Here is a 15,166-nt window from a genome sequence, read left to right on the forward strand (position 1 = left end):
AAATATCCTTTCAGGTAGTTTTTGAAAAATGTCTCCATGCACTTTTTGAGACAGCTCCTCAGCTGTCATCCAGGTCCTCTTTCATGACTGTCATAACCAATGAGTTCTACTGCATTATTATTATATTGCATCCAATATGGCGTCCACCTTTGCAGACGCAACTCTAGCCTATGTCATTGGTAATAACGGACGTGTCTTTGCTCATGGACGATGGCCTCATTTCCCAGCATTCCCAGCTTCACCGGCCACAAGATCTCCTCAGGTTCTTCCTGTTAAGTCGATCCCCCTAAACCTGGCTTCCTGCCCTGCGGGGCGTCGGGACGCCGTGTTGCTTCAGCAGAATGTTGGTGTGCTTTGGGGTCAGCTGGGTTTCAGCGTGAAGCTCCTAGCTGTTTAACATGCATGAGACCTTCTCTGTTTGGGTCGCTCCCCGCCGGCCTCCACCAGAGTTTGCTCATCACTTCGTCTTCCTGCTGCAACTTCTCTGTAAGAGCGTTGCAGCCGGAGGAAACCAGCTCTCAGCTTTCACAACTGCTCCCTTGACTAAATCCATAATATTCACACATTCAAAACCCGAAAACTCCAAGAACCAGGGCAGGTACCTGCTGTGCTCAGGGGCAGGAGTCACTGCCCCCTCAGCTTCTGAAACACAAGAGCACTTTTTCTAAAAAAAACAACAAAAAAAAACACATCGCTGCAGTGAAACGGCAGGTCTCCATCTTTCACAATAATGTGAGATTTTACCAACAATAATGTTGGAACTTTTAAAAAAAATCTGACAACAAAATTAAATTAAACTTTTCCCTTTTAAAAATACCAAGAAAAGTAGTGACTTTAGTACTCAAAATAAATACTTGTACATTCTAGCAGCTTTTCTACATTTTTCTTTCCCCAAAAATAACAAATCCAGCTGAAAAATCTGCTGCCTGTTTCAGGATTTTAAAAAGGACGTCACCTCAAAAAAAGTCAGATTTGCTGTTTCAAAATCCACATAAATCTGTGTACTATATAAAAACTTGAACACATTGAGTTTTTTTATCATTTTAACTACATTTACTAAGTTCTACTGTCTGTATTTATAAAAATGTTTAACGTGTGTGTGTGTGTGTGTGTGGGTGTGTGCGTGTGTGTGTGTGGGTGGGTGTGTGCGTGTAAGTGTGTGTGTGTGTGTAAGTGTGTGTGCTTCTCCTTCACACCAAATCTAAAGGTGAGACCGAAGTGAAACTTTTGGATTTATCCAGAAGCTTTTATCAAAGAAATCACAGCATAATTAACCAACCTGTTTTTATCAACCTTTTAAGTGAAATGTTTAGTGAAAGTCTTTTTTGGACAGATCTGAAATTCTTGTATGTTCAGCAGGCCGACAGATTCAGCAACGAAAGACATCAGCTGCTCTAAAAGAACTCAAATTCCTCTGTGCGCTTCTCGGATTTATCGATTGTTAATTTTTTACTTTAAAACAATGAAAATCCTGAATGTAATTTAAATTTGTTAACTAAGAATAAACTTTCCTCCATGCCGTTAAGAGTAAGAAATCCTTTCATGAGGCTCTTTGACCAGCAAGCCTTCCGGTTAGCGTCATGACTTGCTCATCCTCCCTTTTCCGTTTTTCATTTGGATTTACTTTGGGGCTGAAGAACATGCTTGACTTTCTGCAGCATTACGGCAGCAATGGCGGCGCAGCCACCGAAGGTGACCACGTACAGCCCCACGGCAAAAGCGGCCTCCCAGCCGCGGTGCAGCCGCTGGTACAACTCCCGACGACCCACGTAATCCAGGTAGGAGCCGTGGATCTGGCACCATGTGCAGCAACTCAGCAAAACGTGGAACAGCTGGTGACTGTGGCCCAGGAAATCGCAGCGCCCCGGCAGGAGGCGCTCCAGCACGGGGAAGGTGAAAAAGAAGGCACAGCTGAGAAAGAAGGCCACCTGACCGAAGTGGTAGACGACGGCGGGGTCGTTGCTGGACCACGCCCACAGTCTCCATGCGACGGGACTGCTGTCCCAGACGTAGGCCAGCGTTGAAGGCACCACCTGGCACACCTTACGAACCCACGGCGGTAGGCTGTGGTTGCAGTATTTGCCATAGCAGCACCCCAGGCAGGACAGGCAGCTGAGGAGGGCGGCAACAGGCAGGAAGATCCCACTCACCCGTTGGTGCAGACCCTCCTCTACGGCGAAGTAATAATGCACCACAGCACTGCCGTACTGGTACTGCGCCACCCCGACGTAGTCCAGGAAGAAGAAGCAGTAGTGGCAGAGCTCAGATTTGCCTCCCAGCAAATGAGCCGCGGCGCTGAGCGCCGAGTATGTCAGAGAGGACAGGACCAGGACGAGTAGGGGCCACGAATGAGAGTCGCTGACAAAATCCACAGTCTCAGACAGCTGGTGAAACTTCACCAGGAACACCAGGAAGGCCAGCAGGTGGGTCCACACGTTAATGGTCTCGTTGTGGCGCTGGAACATGGACAGGAAGTAATAGCGCCAATTCTGGTCCAAAGGTCTGTAGCCATAGTGGACGTACCGTTCCCTAAAGTAGAAGGGGACCTCTGTGTCCCTCAAGGTGCCCGGCATGGAGGGCGCAGCTTGGGTCAGCATGCGGGGAAGCTGCCGGATCTGCTGCAGGCTGATGAACACTCGCCCAATGCTCTCCATCACAATGGTGGCCATGGCGCGCTGCAGGGTTGGGGGTCCTGAGGAGTTCCAGGAGTAAACTCAAGTTAATGTCAGGAGGATTACGTCTATTCAAACATTATATATTTGTGGTTTATGATATCATTGAAGGGACCAAACATGATAAATTCATCAAAGTCGATTCAGATCAGCTAAAAACATCCCGAAGCAACGGACACGCCCAGAACTAGACGCACATTCAAGAACGCATGTTTAGTCCATGGTGTTCACACTGGACAAGAAGGGAGGGGCTTCCTCTTTTTCTTTTGTTACTTTTTACTAGCGCATGACTGCCACCTACAGTTGGAAGCCGCTTGGTGTGTAATGTCAAAGCGGTGCAAATGTTGCGATTTGGGCGCGAAATGGAAACGGTTTGGTTCATTGATAGTGTCTCGGCAATGGCAGATATGGATGTCAGGGGAGTGGCCTTGGTTTGTATTTCTTTAAAAAACAAACACAGACATCGTCAGGCTCGTCGTCACGTCTGGATCACCAGATAAACCAAATCCATGCATCACTTCCAAATCTGAGTCCCTGATTGATGGTCAAAGTTCAAACTGGTTTAACTGGCAACTTTCAATAGCAACGCCCATTTACAAGCATAAGTTTTCAATGGGAGTGGCCGCTTGAATCCGTGTTGCCGTGGGCGTCGTGAACGTAGCTTGAAAGAAAAAGCCGGGAGCAGGATTTGCGAGGCTTGCAGCGCTTCCACATTTCGCAACAAGCCTCGTGAAAAATATCGAAGCGGAGCAAATCTCCCAAATCTTCCAACAGTGTGTGGTGGACATGTGTTAGTTAACAGTAGCCGCGTTTACATGGGCAAAAGTAATCGGGAAGAACGCCTGATCGGAAAGAAAATGCGTCATGTAAACGCGCCATTCGGAATACTCTGCCCCGGTCAGACTCGTTCGGATCAAAATTTCTTTCCGATCGAGATAGGTGGGTTATACCGATCGTTTGTCCGATCGTGGAGCATGTAAACGGTCATTCCGATCGTGTGTCACTACTGCTCTGGTTTACGTCACGCATAGACGGTGTTTCGCTGAGAGAAAGATCTGGAGCGCATACGGGACCGACCAGCTGCTCTGCGGACGCCCCACCGGCTCTCGCCCCGCTGGCTCTCCCTTCTCTTTCACCCCTCACGAGGGAGATGCGGGGAAGGAGCGCTTCGCGCCCCCCGACGCTCACTCGGTCCACTGGCACCCGAGTGAGCAGAACAGCTGGATTAATAACTGGGAGGAGGATGCTTTGTTACGTGTGCGTTTTTTGTTGTTTTGTTATGTGTGGGAGAATTCAGAATGCAAGCCGTCCCGCCGCTCTGGGTTAGCGGCTACAGGACTCAGGAGGAACCGCCAGCTCACGCAGCGAAAGCAGAAATAAATGCCGCTCAGTCCTTAGAATCGTTCAATCACGTAGATTTGTGTTTCCAGTTGTGTCCCGACAAAATAAAGACTGATGTTATTCCCAGAAATTTACGTGCAGCCAAGATGCAGATTGCTGGGTTTCATGGTTCTGGATTTTGTGTCCATCAGGCTGTTAGCCTGTGTTTATAGCCTGTCCTAACCCTTCTTCCAGCACTGATCAGACGGATTAAATAAAACGATGAGCGAACAGCCGCTTCATACTATTCATGACATTAATAAAAGCACGTTTGGAAGATCGTCTATGTTACCGAGCTGCAGCATAAAATAAATGTCTGTGGCAGCTGTTTGTTTAGAACGGGACCTACTTCCTCATCCGGGTTTTTGAAGCACTACTGCGCATGCACAAATGATTCATTCCGACCGAAAGTGTGAGCCATGGGAACGTTTGTTCTAATCAGAAAAAGGTTTTCTGATCCCATGTGCACGGGTGAATTTTAACCCGACCATTGATCCGATCAAGATATTCTGCCCATGAAACCGCGGCTAGTGGCAGAAGAAGAAGCCCCTCCCTGCTCGTCTGGTGTGAACACCATGGGGTAAAAGCCCTTTCAAGAACAAGATCTAGAAGAATCTAGAAGAAGAAGCAGATCTAATATTGTGTTGGCCACAGACTTTGATGTAAAGAAGAGATCTCCTTCAATATTTCCTTAATCCTTAAAGGTTGTAGTAAGAAAGTTGCTCAGCAGCTGCTCTGGAAGAACAAAGCTCTGGTACAGCACTTCTACAAGAACCCCAACAAGCAAAAACAGAGGCTGTAAACCCTTTCACACTTATGGTCGTGGAATGTAAACTGTTGGACCGGTTTCCTTCACAAAGCTTTATTTAATAAACAATCTGGAGCTTCTGCTGCCTCCACAGAACTGTTTGGATGGAAATCTTGGGCATAAAAACGAAACACTCCTCCATTCTCTACTCACGTTCTCACAGAACATTGAACACGAACATATAATCTGATGTTCTTTTATTTCCCGCCCGCGCGCCTCCTGCGCTGCGCTGCGCACGTGAACCTGAACTGAAAAGCGTGTTTTTTGTGGGCATCCAGACAAACCCCTCCCCTCCACGAAGGAAACCCGTCGCTTCTTTACGCCGCTCTGTCGTTTTCCTGCGTTATAAAGACCTCATTCGGCTTCTGTCGCCTTAATTGATAACTGATTGCTTGCTCGCGCGCGGCAGAAGAGCCGAGGCGCGCGAGAAAACTTGTTCAGCCGGACCGGAACTTGTTCCATCCTTCAAAGAGACGTTTCTGGCCGTGAGGGCTTTAGCTGTCCTACCTGAGGAGCCGGGTTCGTCCTCTTCCTCTTCCTCCCTGCGCGTCCAGCAGACTCCGATCAACAGATTGATCTTTTGACGGTTTGCATCAAGCGCAGTTGTAGCGTCACCGGAAGTTAAAGCTTCCCTTTCAAAACAAGAGTTTTTATAAGCGTTTCAACGCAACTAAACAGACAAAAATATCCGGGGAAACAAAAAATCACATAATTTGTTAGAGGGTATGACAGAAAATTTTTTTAAATTATTTTTTCTCGTTGAACACAGTGGCCTATAATTTGATGTTTGTAATTTTTCTTCTTTAGAGTCCTGATTTATCTTTAATGGTTTATGCATTTGTAAATATATATATATATATATATATATATATATATATATATATATATATATATATATATATATATATATATATATATATATATATATATATATATATATATATATATATATATATATATATATATATTTTACTTTGAACTTTAAATTTTAAAATATGTCCAAAACGTGTTTTCCTTTTTTTGTCAGTGTATGTATGTATGTGTGTATATATTCCAGCAAACCTTGTTGTTAAAATTGGTTTAAAATACTGTAAATTTTACATTTTTCCCTAGAATTAATGTAGGTTATGCATAAAGCAGAAAGACAGCCTGGACCTTTATTCTAAAAGTGGTGCCTCACGTTATTATTATTATTAATTTTACATTGAGAATACCAATTTAGTTTGACCAAATACTAATACTAATTTTTCATATCTACAGTCTAAATTTCAGTAAAATTCTCTGTTTTTTCAGTTAGTGGGTATAAATCCTCCGTATTTTAATATGAGTTTGCTATTTTAATGGAAGACAAATTCAAAAAGCCCCCCACCCCACCCAACATGCCTTTCAACAAAGTGATTTCAATCAACCGTCCTTTTGCGTTTTACTTTGAAAAACTACACCGGAAGTCACTTCCTCCTTTGCATTATCAAAAGAAAGAATGTAGTTTTCCAGAAATTACATAAGCAGGAAAAGTGCACCTTCCATTACAGCCGTGTTTGAAGAGAGGACTAACTGCAGACTCCTTCAGCCTCAGCTGAGATTGAACCTGAAAGATTATGGAGGAAGATCATCAGATCTGAAATGAATAACTGCAGCCGTGTCTCTGAGTTTTGACTCTTTTCTTGTTCTTGAGGGACAAAAACTCAACATCAACAGGAGGTGATCACAGTTATATGAAAAACTATTTATGTTTCTGATCCATCATCAGACGTGTTTCCACTGAACCACAGCTTTTAAACAGAAGTGTTTCTTAAAGATGTCAAACACAAACCACTTCAGCGGCTCCTTTGAGTTCAGAACACATTTGTCACATTCCTGGTTCAAATCCAGACTTGTTCTATGTGGAGTTTACTCCCCTTTTTGTGATGGACAGGTTTTGCTTTTACAATCGGGGTTGTGTGTTACTCTTCAAGCGTGTTTGTCTGAACCCCTTTTGTAATTGAAGCTGAACCTTGTTGATTTTAGCTGCTCGGACAGGACTGGGGGGGGCGCAGAAACAGAGAGGAAACATGGGTCTGGGGGGGGGATGATCCAAGGTCATGGGATGAGATGCATGTCAAATTATATGCATTGTTGCACCTACACACATGAACACACACACACACCATCACATGCCCCACACACAACTGTTTACAAGTCTTCAGCATATCTATACAAATTTACAGTATCTATTGAGGATTTTGTGTCACAAATAACTCCAACTGGTATTTCCTCGTGCAGACAGACATGAATACATGAGTTGCATATCCAATAAATAAATAAAAACCCATAAAATATCCACCCCGTGTTCAAACAGAAGGAATGAGCAGGCAAGTTGAACAACTGTATTTCCTGATCTGGACTCAATCAAATTGAATCCTCCACTTGAAGCAGGTAGCCCCCACCCCCACCCTCTCAGCAGACAGAGCGGCCGTCTGGCTTGATGGGCACCTAGGCCCCACCCCCAAGCGTACTAGACCCCCACCATGGGAACGTAGCAGGAGGTCATGCCAGGAGCCCAAACCATGCTGGGACCCGCCCCTCCCCACATGTGTCCCAGACCCAAGCCTTGACCACGACCCCTGCCGGCACTAACACGAGAGGCACCCCACCAGCAGAGGTCCTGAGCCAGAGACAAGCCAGAGCCACCTACGACCAGCCAACCTGCCAGCCCCATCAAGACAGGGGGAAGCGGACTCGAATGGCTGGTGGGGGGCCCCTGACAGGGCCCGGGGTGGCGAACGGGAGGACAAGACTCCAGTTGCTATAAGCATTAACTTTTGGGGTAAAATTTTGGGGTAACTTGGCACCCAGATGTAGAGAACCCTGCCCACACCTCGAGGAGACGATCCCCCCAGCTCAGACGTTATGGACTTCCTCACGGCACTGAAAGTGACACGGAAAGACCCCCACCACCCCTGCATCGGCCATCCCCACCTGGGCCAAAGTGAGAGACAGAGTGCGACATGACCACCCTCCTCTTGGTGTGTGCATGTGTGTTGATATGCTGAAGGGGTGCACTTTAAATTGGTAGAAGGGCTAAACGGACGCCTCCAACAGCAGTGTCCACTTCCATGTGGTTTTTCTCCAGGAGATGCTAAATTGTCCCTTAGATGTGTATGTGGTTGTGTTTCTCTGTGTGTCCCTGTGATGGATTGGAATTGTCCAGGATGAACCCCGCCTTTACCCAACGCAATCCGGGTTGGCTCCAGTCACCCCAAACAAAATTAAGTGGGACAGATTGATTTAGGAAAATCACCCAAAAGTACTTTCAAAGCTGAAGTTAGCAACGTCTGATATTTCAGAAAATCCACTTCACCTCTATGTTTTCATAACGGAAATCTGCTTTTGGAGTACAAAACGTCATGACACCAAACTAAAATCCCAGAGGTCATCCTGGGTCATTTTCATCATTTTTGTCTGCTGCTGGAAAGTAAAAGTTTAACAGTAATACATAGATAATATTTAGTGTTAATAAATGTGGCTTGAATGATACATGTCAAACTCTTTAACGCATTTATTCTTTTGTTTCTGTGCCTTTAGGATGAAGGGCTGCGACCGCCTGCACGCTGCGGCCGCCTGCACGCTGCGGCCGCCTGCACGCTGCGGCCGCCTGCACGCTGCGGCCGCCTGCACGCTGCGGCCGCCTGCACGCTGCGGCCGCCTGCACGCTGCGGCACGCTGCGGCACGCTGCGGCACGCTGCGGCACGCTGCGGCACGCTGCGGCACGCTGCGGCACGCTGCGGCACGCTGCGGCACGCTGCGGCCGCCTGCGCGCTGCGACCACCTGCACGCTGCTGCCTCTGCCATCACTGAAGCTGCTGTTTGGCATCACAACAGAGAGCGTTAGAGGTCTTGAAAATGGCTGTCAAAGTGTGACTCAGCCTCCCCGCCCTCATAATGGCGTAATGAGACGCTGGTTTTCAGGCTGTGGTTACCTCTAACTGCTGTCAGGCCAGCTTGTCCTGCCTGTTTCCTCATGTGTAACAAAGGTCACAGCTCTGTGACACAAATGACTCATCCCCGATTATCCAATTTAAACTGAGGGAAGTGACTTTAACAAAAAATTTTTTTTAAAAACAACTAACAAACAAAATAGAAAAGAAGTGGTCCGCTCCTGCACTTGATTAGTCAAGTGGACCGGTGGAGCGAGCGACCGTGTCTCTGAGCAGAGCAGACGGACTTACAGCTTTGTGTTTGAGGGGAAGGGAGGATGCTTTGTTACGTGTGGGAGACTTGGGACTGTGATCTGTCCCACAGCTCTACATGAACGAGCTACCAAACTCAGGAGAACCGGGTGTCCCGGTAAAAGTATGTGTCCGGGCAGAGCTCGGACGGCCAGCTCACACACAGCGGCTTTTGGGGAGGTGTGAGCTTCAAAGCAGAAATGTCGCTCAGTCCTTAGAAACCGTTCAAACAATCACGTGGATTTGTGTTTCCAGTCGTGTCCCGACAAAATAAAGGCTGATGTTATTCCCACATATTTATGTGCAGCCAAGATGCAGATTGCAGAATTTCCCACATGTATTTATGTTCATCAAAGGCTAATGTTGTTAGCTCGAGTTAGCATACTGCTACACTGGCTTCTTCCAGCTCCGTTCTTCAACAGAAAAAGCACTGACCACACGGATTAAAATGAAATTGAGGAGCGAACAGGCGCTTCATAATAACCATAACATTAATAAAAGCATGTTTAGAAGATTATCTTGTATATTACCGAGCTGACATATATCTATGTATGTAGCCGCTCGGCGGAACTAATTTCCTCTTCCGGTATTTCAAACACTCCTGCGCATGTGCAAATGATTTATTCCGACCGAAAGTGTGACCATGTGAACGTTTTTTATAATCTGAAAATGTTTTTCTGGGCCCATGTGCACGGTTGGATTCTAATCCAACCATTGATCCGATCAAGATATTTTGCACATGGTGTGGACTCGCAGCGTGGCAGGGGCGTGGCATCACGATGGTGTCTATCGATCGTGAGGTTCATTCACTCATCACGATGGACGGCACAACCCTAATGGTAACATGATGTTCTCATCAGAGGAATGGCTTCTACAGTTTCAGAAGGTGCATCTCTGTGTCTCCAGACTTATGTCAGAGACAGGATTACTGACTTCTGGAGAACATTATGTTGAATCGTTCCTCAGACATCTTCACTAAGATTATTTATTTATTAATTAGATACAGGGACAGCCGAATTAAACATTTCTGTCAATATGCCAGAGTTGGCCAAAGGGCTATTTTTCATCTGCAGTCCCTGGGTAGATGTTAAAATCACCATAAAAGATCCAAATAAAATTACATTAAAATAAATTACATAACATTACATACATATATTAAACCACACATTCTGTAAAATTAGCAGTTAACCAAAAAGTAAATTGGCGATAAGAAAATCCAGATCAGACATATGTATGAACATTTACACACATACAAGACAAGATGGCAGCGGGGATCAGTGATAGGAGGTTTACAGAGGGTATGGAGTGATATTTCTGCCACCACGTTGCACACAAAACTTTCTAAGTTTTTTGCTCAAAAATTGTTTTTTTTGCTTTCAAAAACGTTTTTTGCGTTTGCAAAACACATTTTTTTACGTGCGTTGTGTCAAATCTCGCTTTTGTCCTATCTTTGATTTTGCTGACTACTTTGAGCGCGACTTAGCGTGAAATGACTGCCACTGGCATCGCCAAAAAGAAATTCGCATGCGTTGTTTGTCATCTCCCTTTTTTCCTGTCTTTGCTGAGTTAAGTTTCGGTTTGACGTGACAAGCTGCCATCAAACAGCTGCTGATTGGTCCAGATTCTAGCCAATCAAATCGCCAAATGAATCTAACATGGTGTCTGCTACCGAGGATCAGAGCCTGAACCAGCACTTTTTACCCTCATTTTTGTATTTTTGGATGAAGATGTTTTCATTTTTTTAAATATAATTTTAACAATAATTCATACTTTCTTTTTTTAGCATTAGTTCATTTTTATTAAGTCAGATTTTTGAATTTATGGCTGAGGATCTCCTGAAACTGTCATGTTTATCTGCTGACATTAAATCAACAGGCCTGTGTGTGATCTGTGAATCCTGCAAAGCAAAATATTAGTGAAAAGTGTGATTTTCTTTAAGGTCTGTTAAAACAAAACAATGAAAGATTTAAAGCACATATTATTTAATGCTGCACACGTGTTTGGGATCAGATGAACAGCAATAATAAGCAAAAGAATGATGGCTCACCACAGTAAACTCAATGTATATAACACAGAAGAGGCATTTTTTTTTACTTTTATTAACATTTATGTTTCAGAACTTGTAAGCGTTTTTCCAAAGTTTAAAAATATTAGTAAAAAAAATGCTATTTTCTCTTAATATTTCAACAATTTTGACTAAATCTTAAAAAGTGTTGCTTCCCTGCTGGACGGAGTCGGAGTTTGGACATGTTTTTTTCTGCTGCAGACATTTTAAAACACGTTCATCACTACACTGACATGAATAAACACTAAACTCTGTTTGATTTTAGCTGCTCTGCTGCTCCTTCTGGGTTTTACTCTGAGAGAAACGGGCCAGAATCGTTGAAAACGGTAGAACCCTGTTAGAACAGAACCGACACAAAGTCCAAAGTCCATGTCTGCCTCGGCGTACCGTCAACATGAGACAGAGACACTTGATTGGTTAGAATCTGGACCAATCAGCAGCTGTTTGATGGCAGCTTGGTCACGTCAAACTGAAACTTAACTCAGCAAAGATAGGAAAAAAGTGTGATGACACACAACGCATGCGAATTTCTTTTTGGCGATGTCAGTGGCAGTCATATCACGCTAAGTCGCGCTCAAAGTAGTCAGCAAAATCAAAGATAGGACAAAAGCGAGATTTGACACAACGCGCGTAAAAAAATGTTTTGCAAACGCAAAAAACGTTTTTGAAAGCAAAAAATAAGTTTTTGAAAGCAAAACAAAAATTTTTGAGCAAAAAACTTAGAAAGTTTTGTGTTCAACTTAGAAAGTTTTGTGTGCAACATGGTGGCAGAAATATCACTCCATAAGAGGGATGCTTTTGTCTACCCCTCCAGGCTGTGCAGAGGAGGAGCAGGGTGGGCTTCTCAAACTGAGCATCAGTCTACAGATTCTGCAACGAGGTCAATACTCTGCATCCTGATGAGGTTCAGGTGATTAATGACGCTGCTAAAACCCAAGAAACTCCCACGTTTTATTAATCCAACCTGAGGGACACATTCGGAGGACTTAAACCTTCACAAACATTTTCTAATCTAAACCTTAGCAAAGCTGAACCTTAAACAAACTAAACTTAATAAATAAATGGAACAACTACTAAAATAAACCTGAACAATACGGAACCTTAAAGGGCCTATACCATACAAAATCTTTTTTTTTTTTAGCTTTAAGTGTATTATACTGTTCATTTCTCACTAAAAGAGACCCCGTCCGGGTATTTTGATCCATTTGTGCATTTCTGAATGTTCCTCTAAAAAATCTGCTCTCCGAGCACCAGCCCCTCAAAATCCACGAAAACAATCAAGTTCTCACATTGTGATGTCACACAGTGAGGAACAGCCCCTTCCAAGAAGAGTCTGTGCTGTTAGCCCCGCCCACAGACTAGCACACACACACCCATTTTCTCCACGGATCTAAGGGTGATCAGCTAAACTCTTTCCTTTTATATGCACAATCTGCACATCCATCTTTGTTCAGATGTTTGTTTTTGTGGGAGAAACACAGAAACGCTGCCACGGCCGACTGTAGGTTAACGTCATGCAATGGGCGGCACCCACAAGGAGAGAAAGGCGGAGCCTCAAGAATCAAGTCGTCTTACTTCCGGGAAAAGAGCTCAGGAAAATAAATATTTCATTAAAAAATTGTTTTTATTATCACATACATGGATATGGATTACTATAAAAGAATTAAAAATAGCATGGCCTTTAACCAAACAAAACCCAAACTGAACTAACTTAACTTTACTAAACTTAACTTAAAATGTATAAACCTTTTCACAAAGATCAGTTTAATCTCCTTACATTACAAAGAAACTCCTGTTTTCTTCAGTCGTTCTGACATAAAAGTGATGAATCCTTATAAAATATTTTCAAAATCACCATGGTTCACACCATGGTTCCCTTCACATCCTCCTTTGCTCTTTTTCTGACCAGACACACCTCTTGATTTAGGAAATTAAAACCAATTTTCTTTATTAATGAACTAACCTTTTGTGTTATTCAAAGTCTTTATTTTATCAGTGCCTTTTTGCACAAATACACTTGAAAAAAAGTCTCAGCTTAATGTGAATGAAAATCCCCAAACGACTAAAGTCTGTTTATTCTGAGTTCCATTGTTTTCTTTAAGGATTTTGTTTTGTTTCAAACTGATCGATTTCCATGTGTTATTTTGATAAAATAACATAAAATAGACTCTTTATGGTCAACATGCCTTGTTTTTTTCTTTTTTTTGCACTGAAACTAATTTAAAATATTTAAGAGAAGAGGTGGAAAATGAAAGGATTAAAATTAAAGATTGGATTTACAAAATAAGCTTTCGTTGAGACAGAAGGATGTAACATTGTCAACTGAATTTACCACCCGAAAAAACTAGTTTGTTTATTTTACAGTCTCAAACTGCTTTACTTTACGTATTTAGAAAATAAAGAAAAAAAGTAGAGTTTATCTAATGCTTCATTTCTTCTTATGAAAGTTTAGTAAATCCACCCGTGCGTTTGGTCTGTTTTTCTTCAGGCATTGCAGCGGCCACCACGCTGTAGCATCACTGAGGATCATTTCACCTGCTGTCCTTCTGCAGGGTCCTTTTAAGGGCTTCCTGGAGGCTTTGGCGAAGCTCCAGAAGAAGTTTTATGCTAAAGGCCAGCGCCTGAACTGCCGCATTCGCACCTACCTGGTTACAGCTCTGGGATTGGGGGGACTGGAGGTGGACGAGGCCTTGTTCCTTGCAGGTGCACCTAAAGGTCGCATGCTAGAGAAAATCCAGCCGCACATCTTCTTTGACGACCAGATGTTTTGTTAGTAAATGAATGAAGTTTTATAGTTGCATTTGGTTTTATGAATAAACCTACTATTCAAACTTTTGGATTTTCTTTCATCGTTACTTTCAATAGTTTATATTGTGTAATTTTGAAAATATAAATTGAAGGTAAAAGTATTCTAGCAACAAAAATCTCAAAAGATCCTTCAGGACTTTAATGAAAGAACTATTTGGGGAAAAAAACATTCACTTAGGGCCTCATTTATAAACGTTGCGTACGCACAAAAGAAGGCGTACGCCACTCTCTACGCAATAGTTGAGATTTATAAAAAGCAAACTTGACGGGAAAATGTGCGGTCCTTCACGCAAGCTCTGACCCAGGCGTACGCACAAAAACGGGTGAAATGAGAAACGGCGACACCGTCGGCAGATGGAAGAAACACGTGAAAGTGACAGTGTGCGCCAAATCGTGCTGGCATGTGCTGTGCTACACAATGTGGCACAGCTTAAAAACGTGCCTCTACCCCCTGGCGCTGATTGCTGTGTTGGCCCCGACCCTGAACCCCATCCCCACGCATTTGAGCCAAACGCTGCTGCTGTGCGCCAGCGTTTGGAAGTGATGCGTCGCTTGTAAAGAAAAAGAGGTGTGGAAAGTATTATTTATTTAAGAATTCCCTCATCGTGCAGTTTATTTCAGTCAGGGCGATCTTGATTTCGCCCAACTCCTTGGCCACCTCTCTGATTGAACTACTGACTTCCCTCTGCATTTCAAGGACTGCATCGGTGAGGACACGTCCACTGCTGGAGGGTTGAGAGCCGCGTGCCGTGGAGACGCTGGGGCCAGACGGCTGCTCAGCTGCAGCATCGTAACCACTGGCCCCGCTGGAACACCCAGCAACTAAAATAAAATTGTTCTATATTAATAATCTGTAATTGTGTAGCCTGCATACATGTGACTTGACTGCATTCATTTGAATTATTTCTCTTACCTGTGTCACCCTGACCCTGGCGCGTCGGCGTCCCCTCCGTCTCAGTCAGGTGACTGAGGCGGAGGAGGACGCCGATAAGGGGGACTTAATAGGGATTCCCCAATAATAGCGGCCAGTTTCTCATCAAGAGGGGTCAGCTCCGGTCCCCCCCCCCACACGTGGCGGACACACTCTGCCGATGCAGCGCTAGACGTTCTTTTGCCTCGACTTTGATGTCCGATCATTTCTTTCATTTCTTTTTTATTTCGGCCACGTCCGAGGTTGAGAGGCTACAGCATTTACGGCGTCTGCCACCGTTTGCCGCTCACGTG

General features: G+C 44.1%; 1 protein-coding gene across 1 annotated transcript; it reads right to left on the reverse strand.

The window, feature by feature from the left end:
- Positions 1-1,232: 1,232 nt before the first annotated feature.
- Positions 1,233-5,458, reverse strand: paqr7a (progestin and adipoQ receptor family member VII, a). The gene is given in 2 exon segments (NM_001201493.1): positions 1,233-2,692; positions 5,368-5,458. A coding segment is annotated over 1 exon segment (1,059 nt). The 5' UTR covers positions 2,670-2,692; positions 5,368-5,458; the 3' UTR covers positions 1,233-1,610.
- Positions 5,459-15,166: the final 9,708 nt, after the last annotated feature.

This window comes from Oryzias latipes, chromosome 11 (genome assembly GCF_053564925.1).
Source record: "Oryzias latipes strain Hd-rR chromosome 11, Olatipes_Hd-rR_3.1".
Lineage (NCBI taxonomy): Eukaryota > Metazoa > Chordata > Actinopteri > Beloniformes > Adrianichthyidae > Oryzias > Oryzias latipes.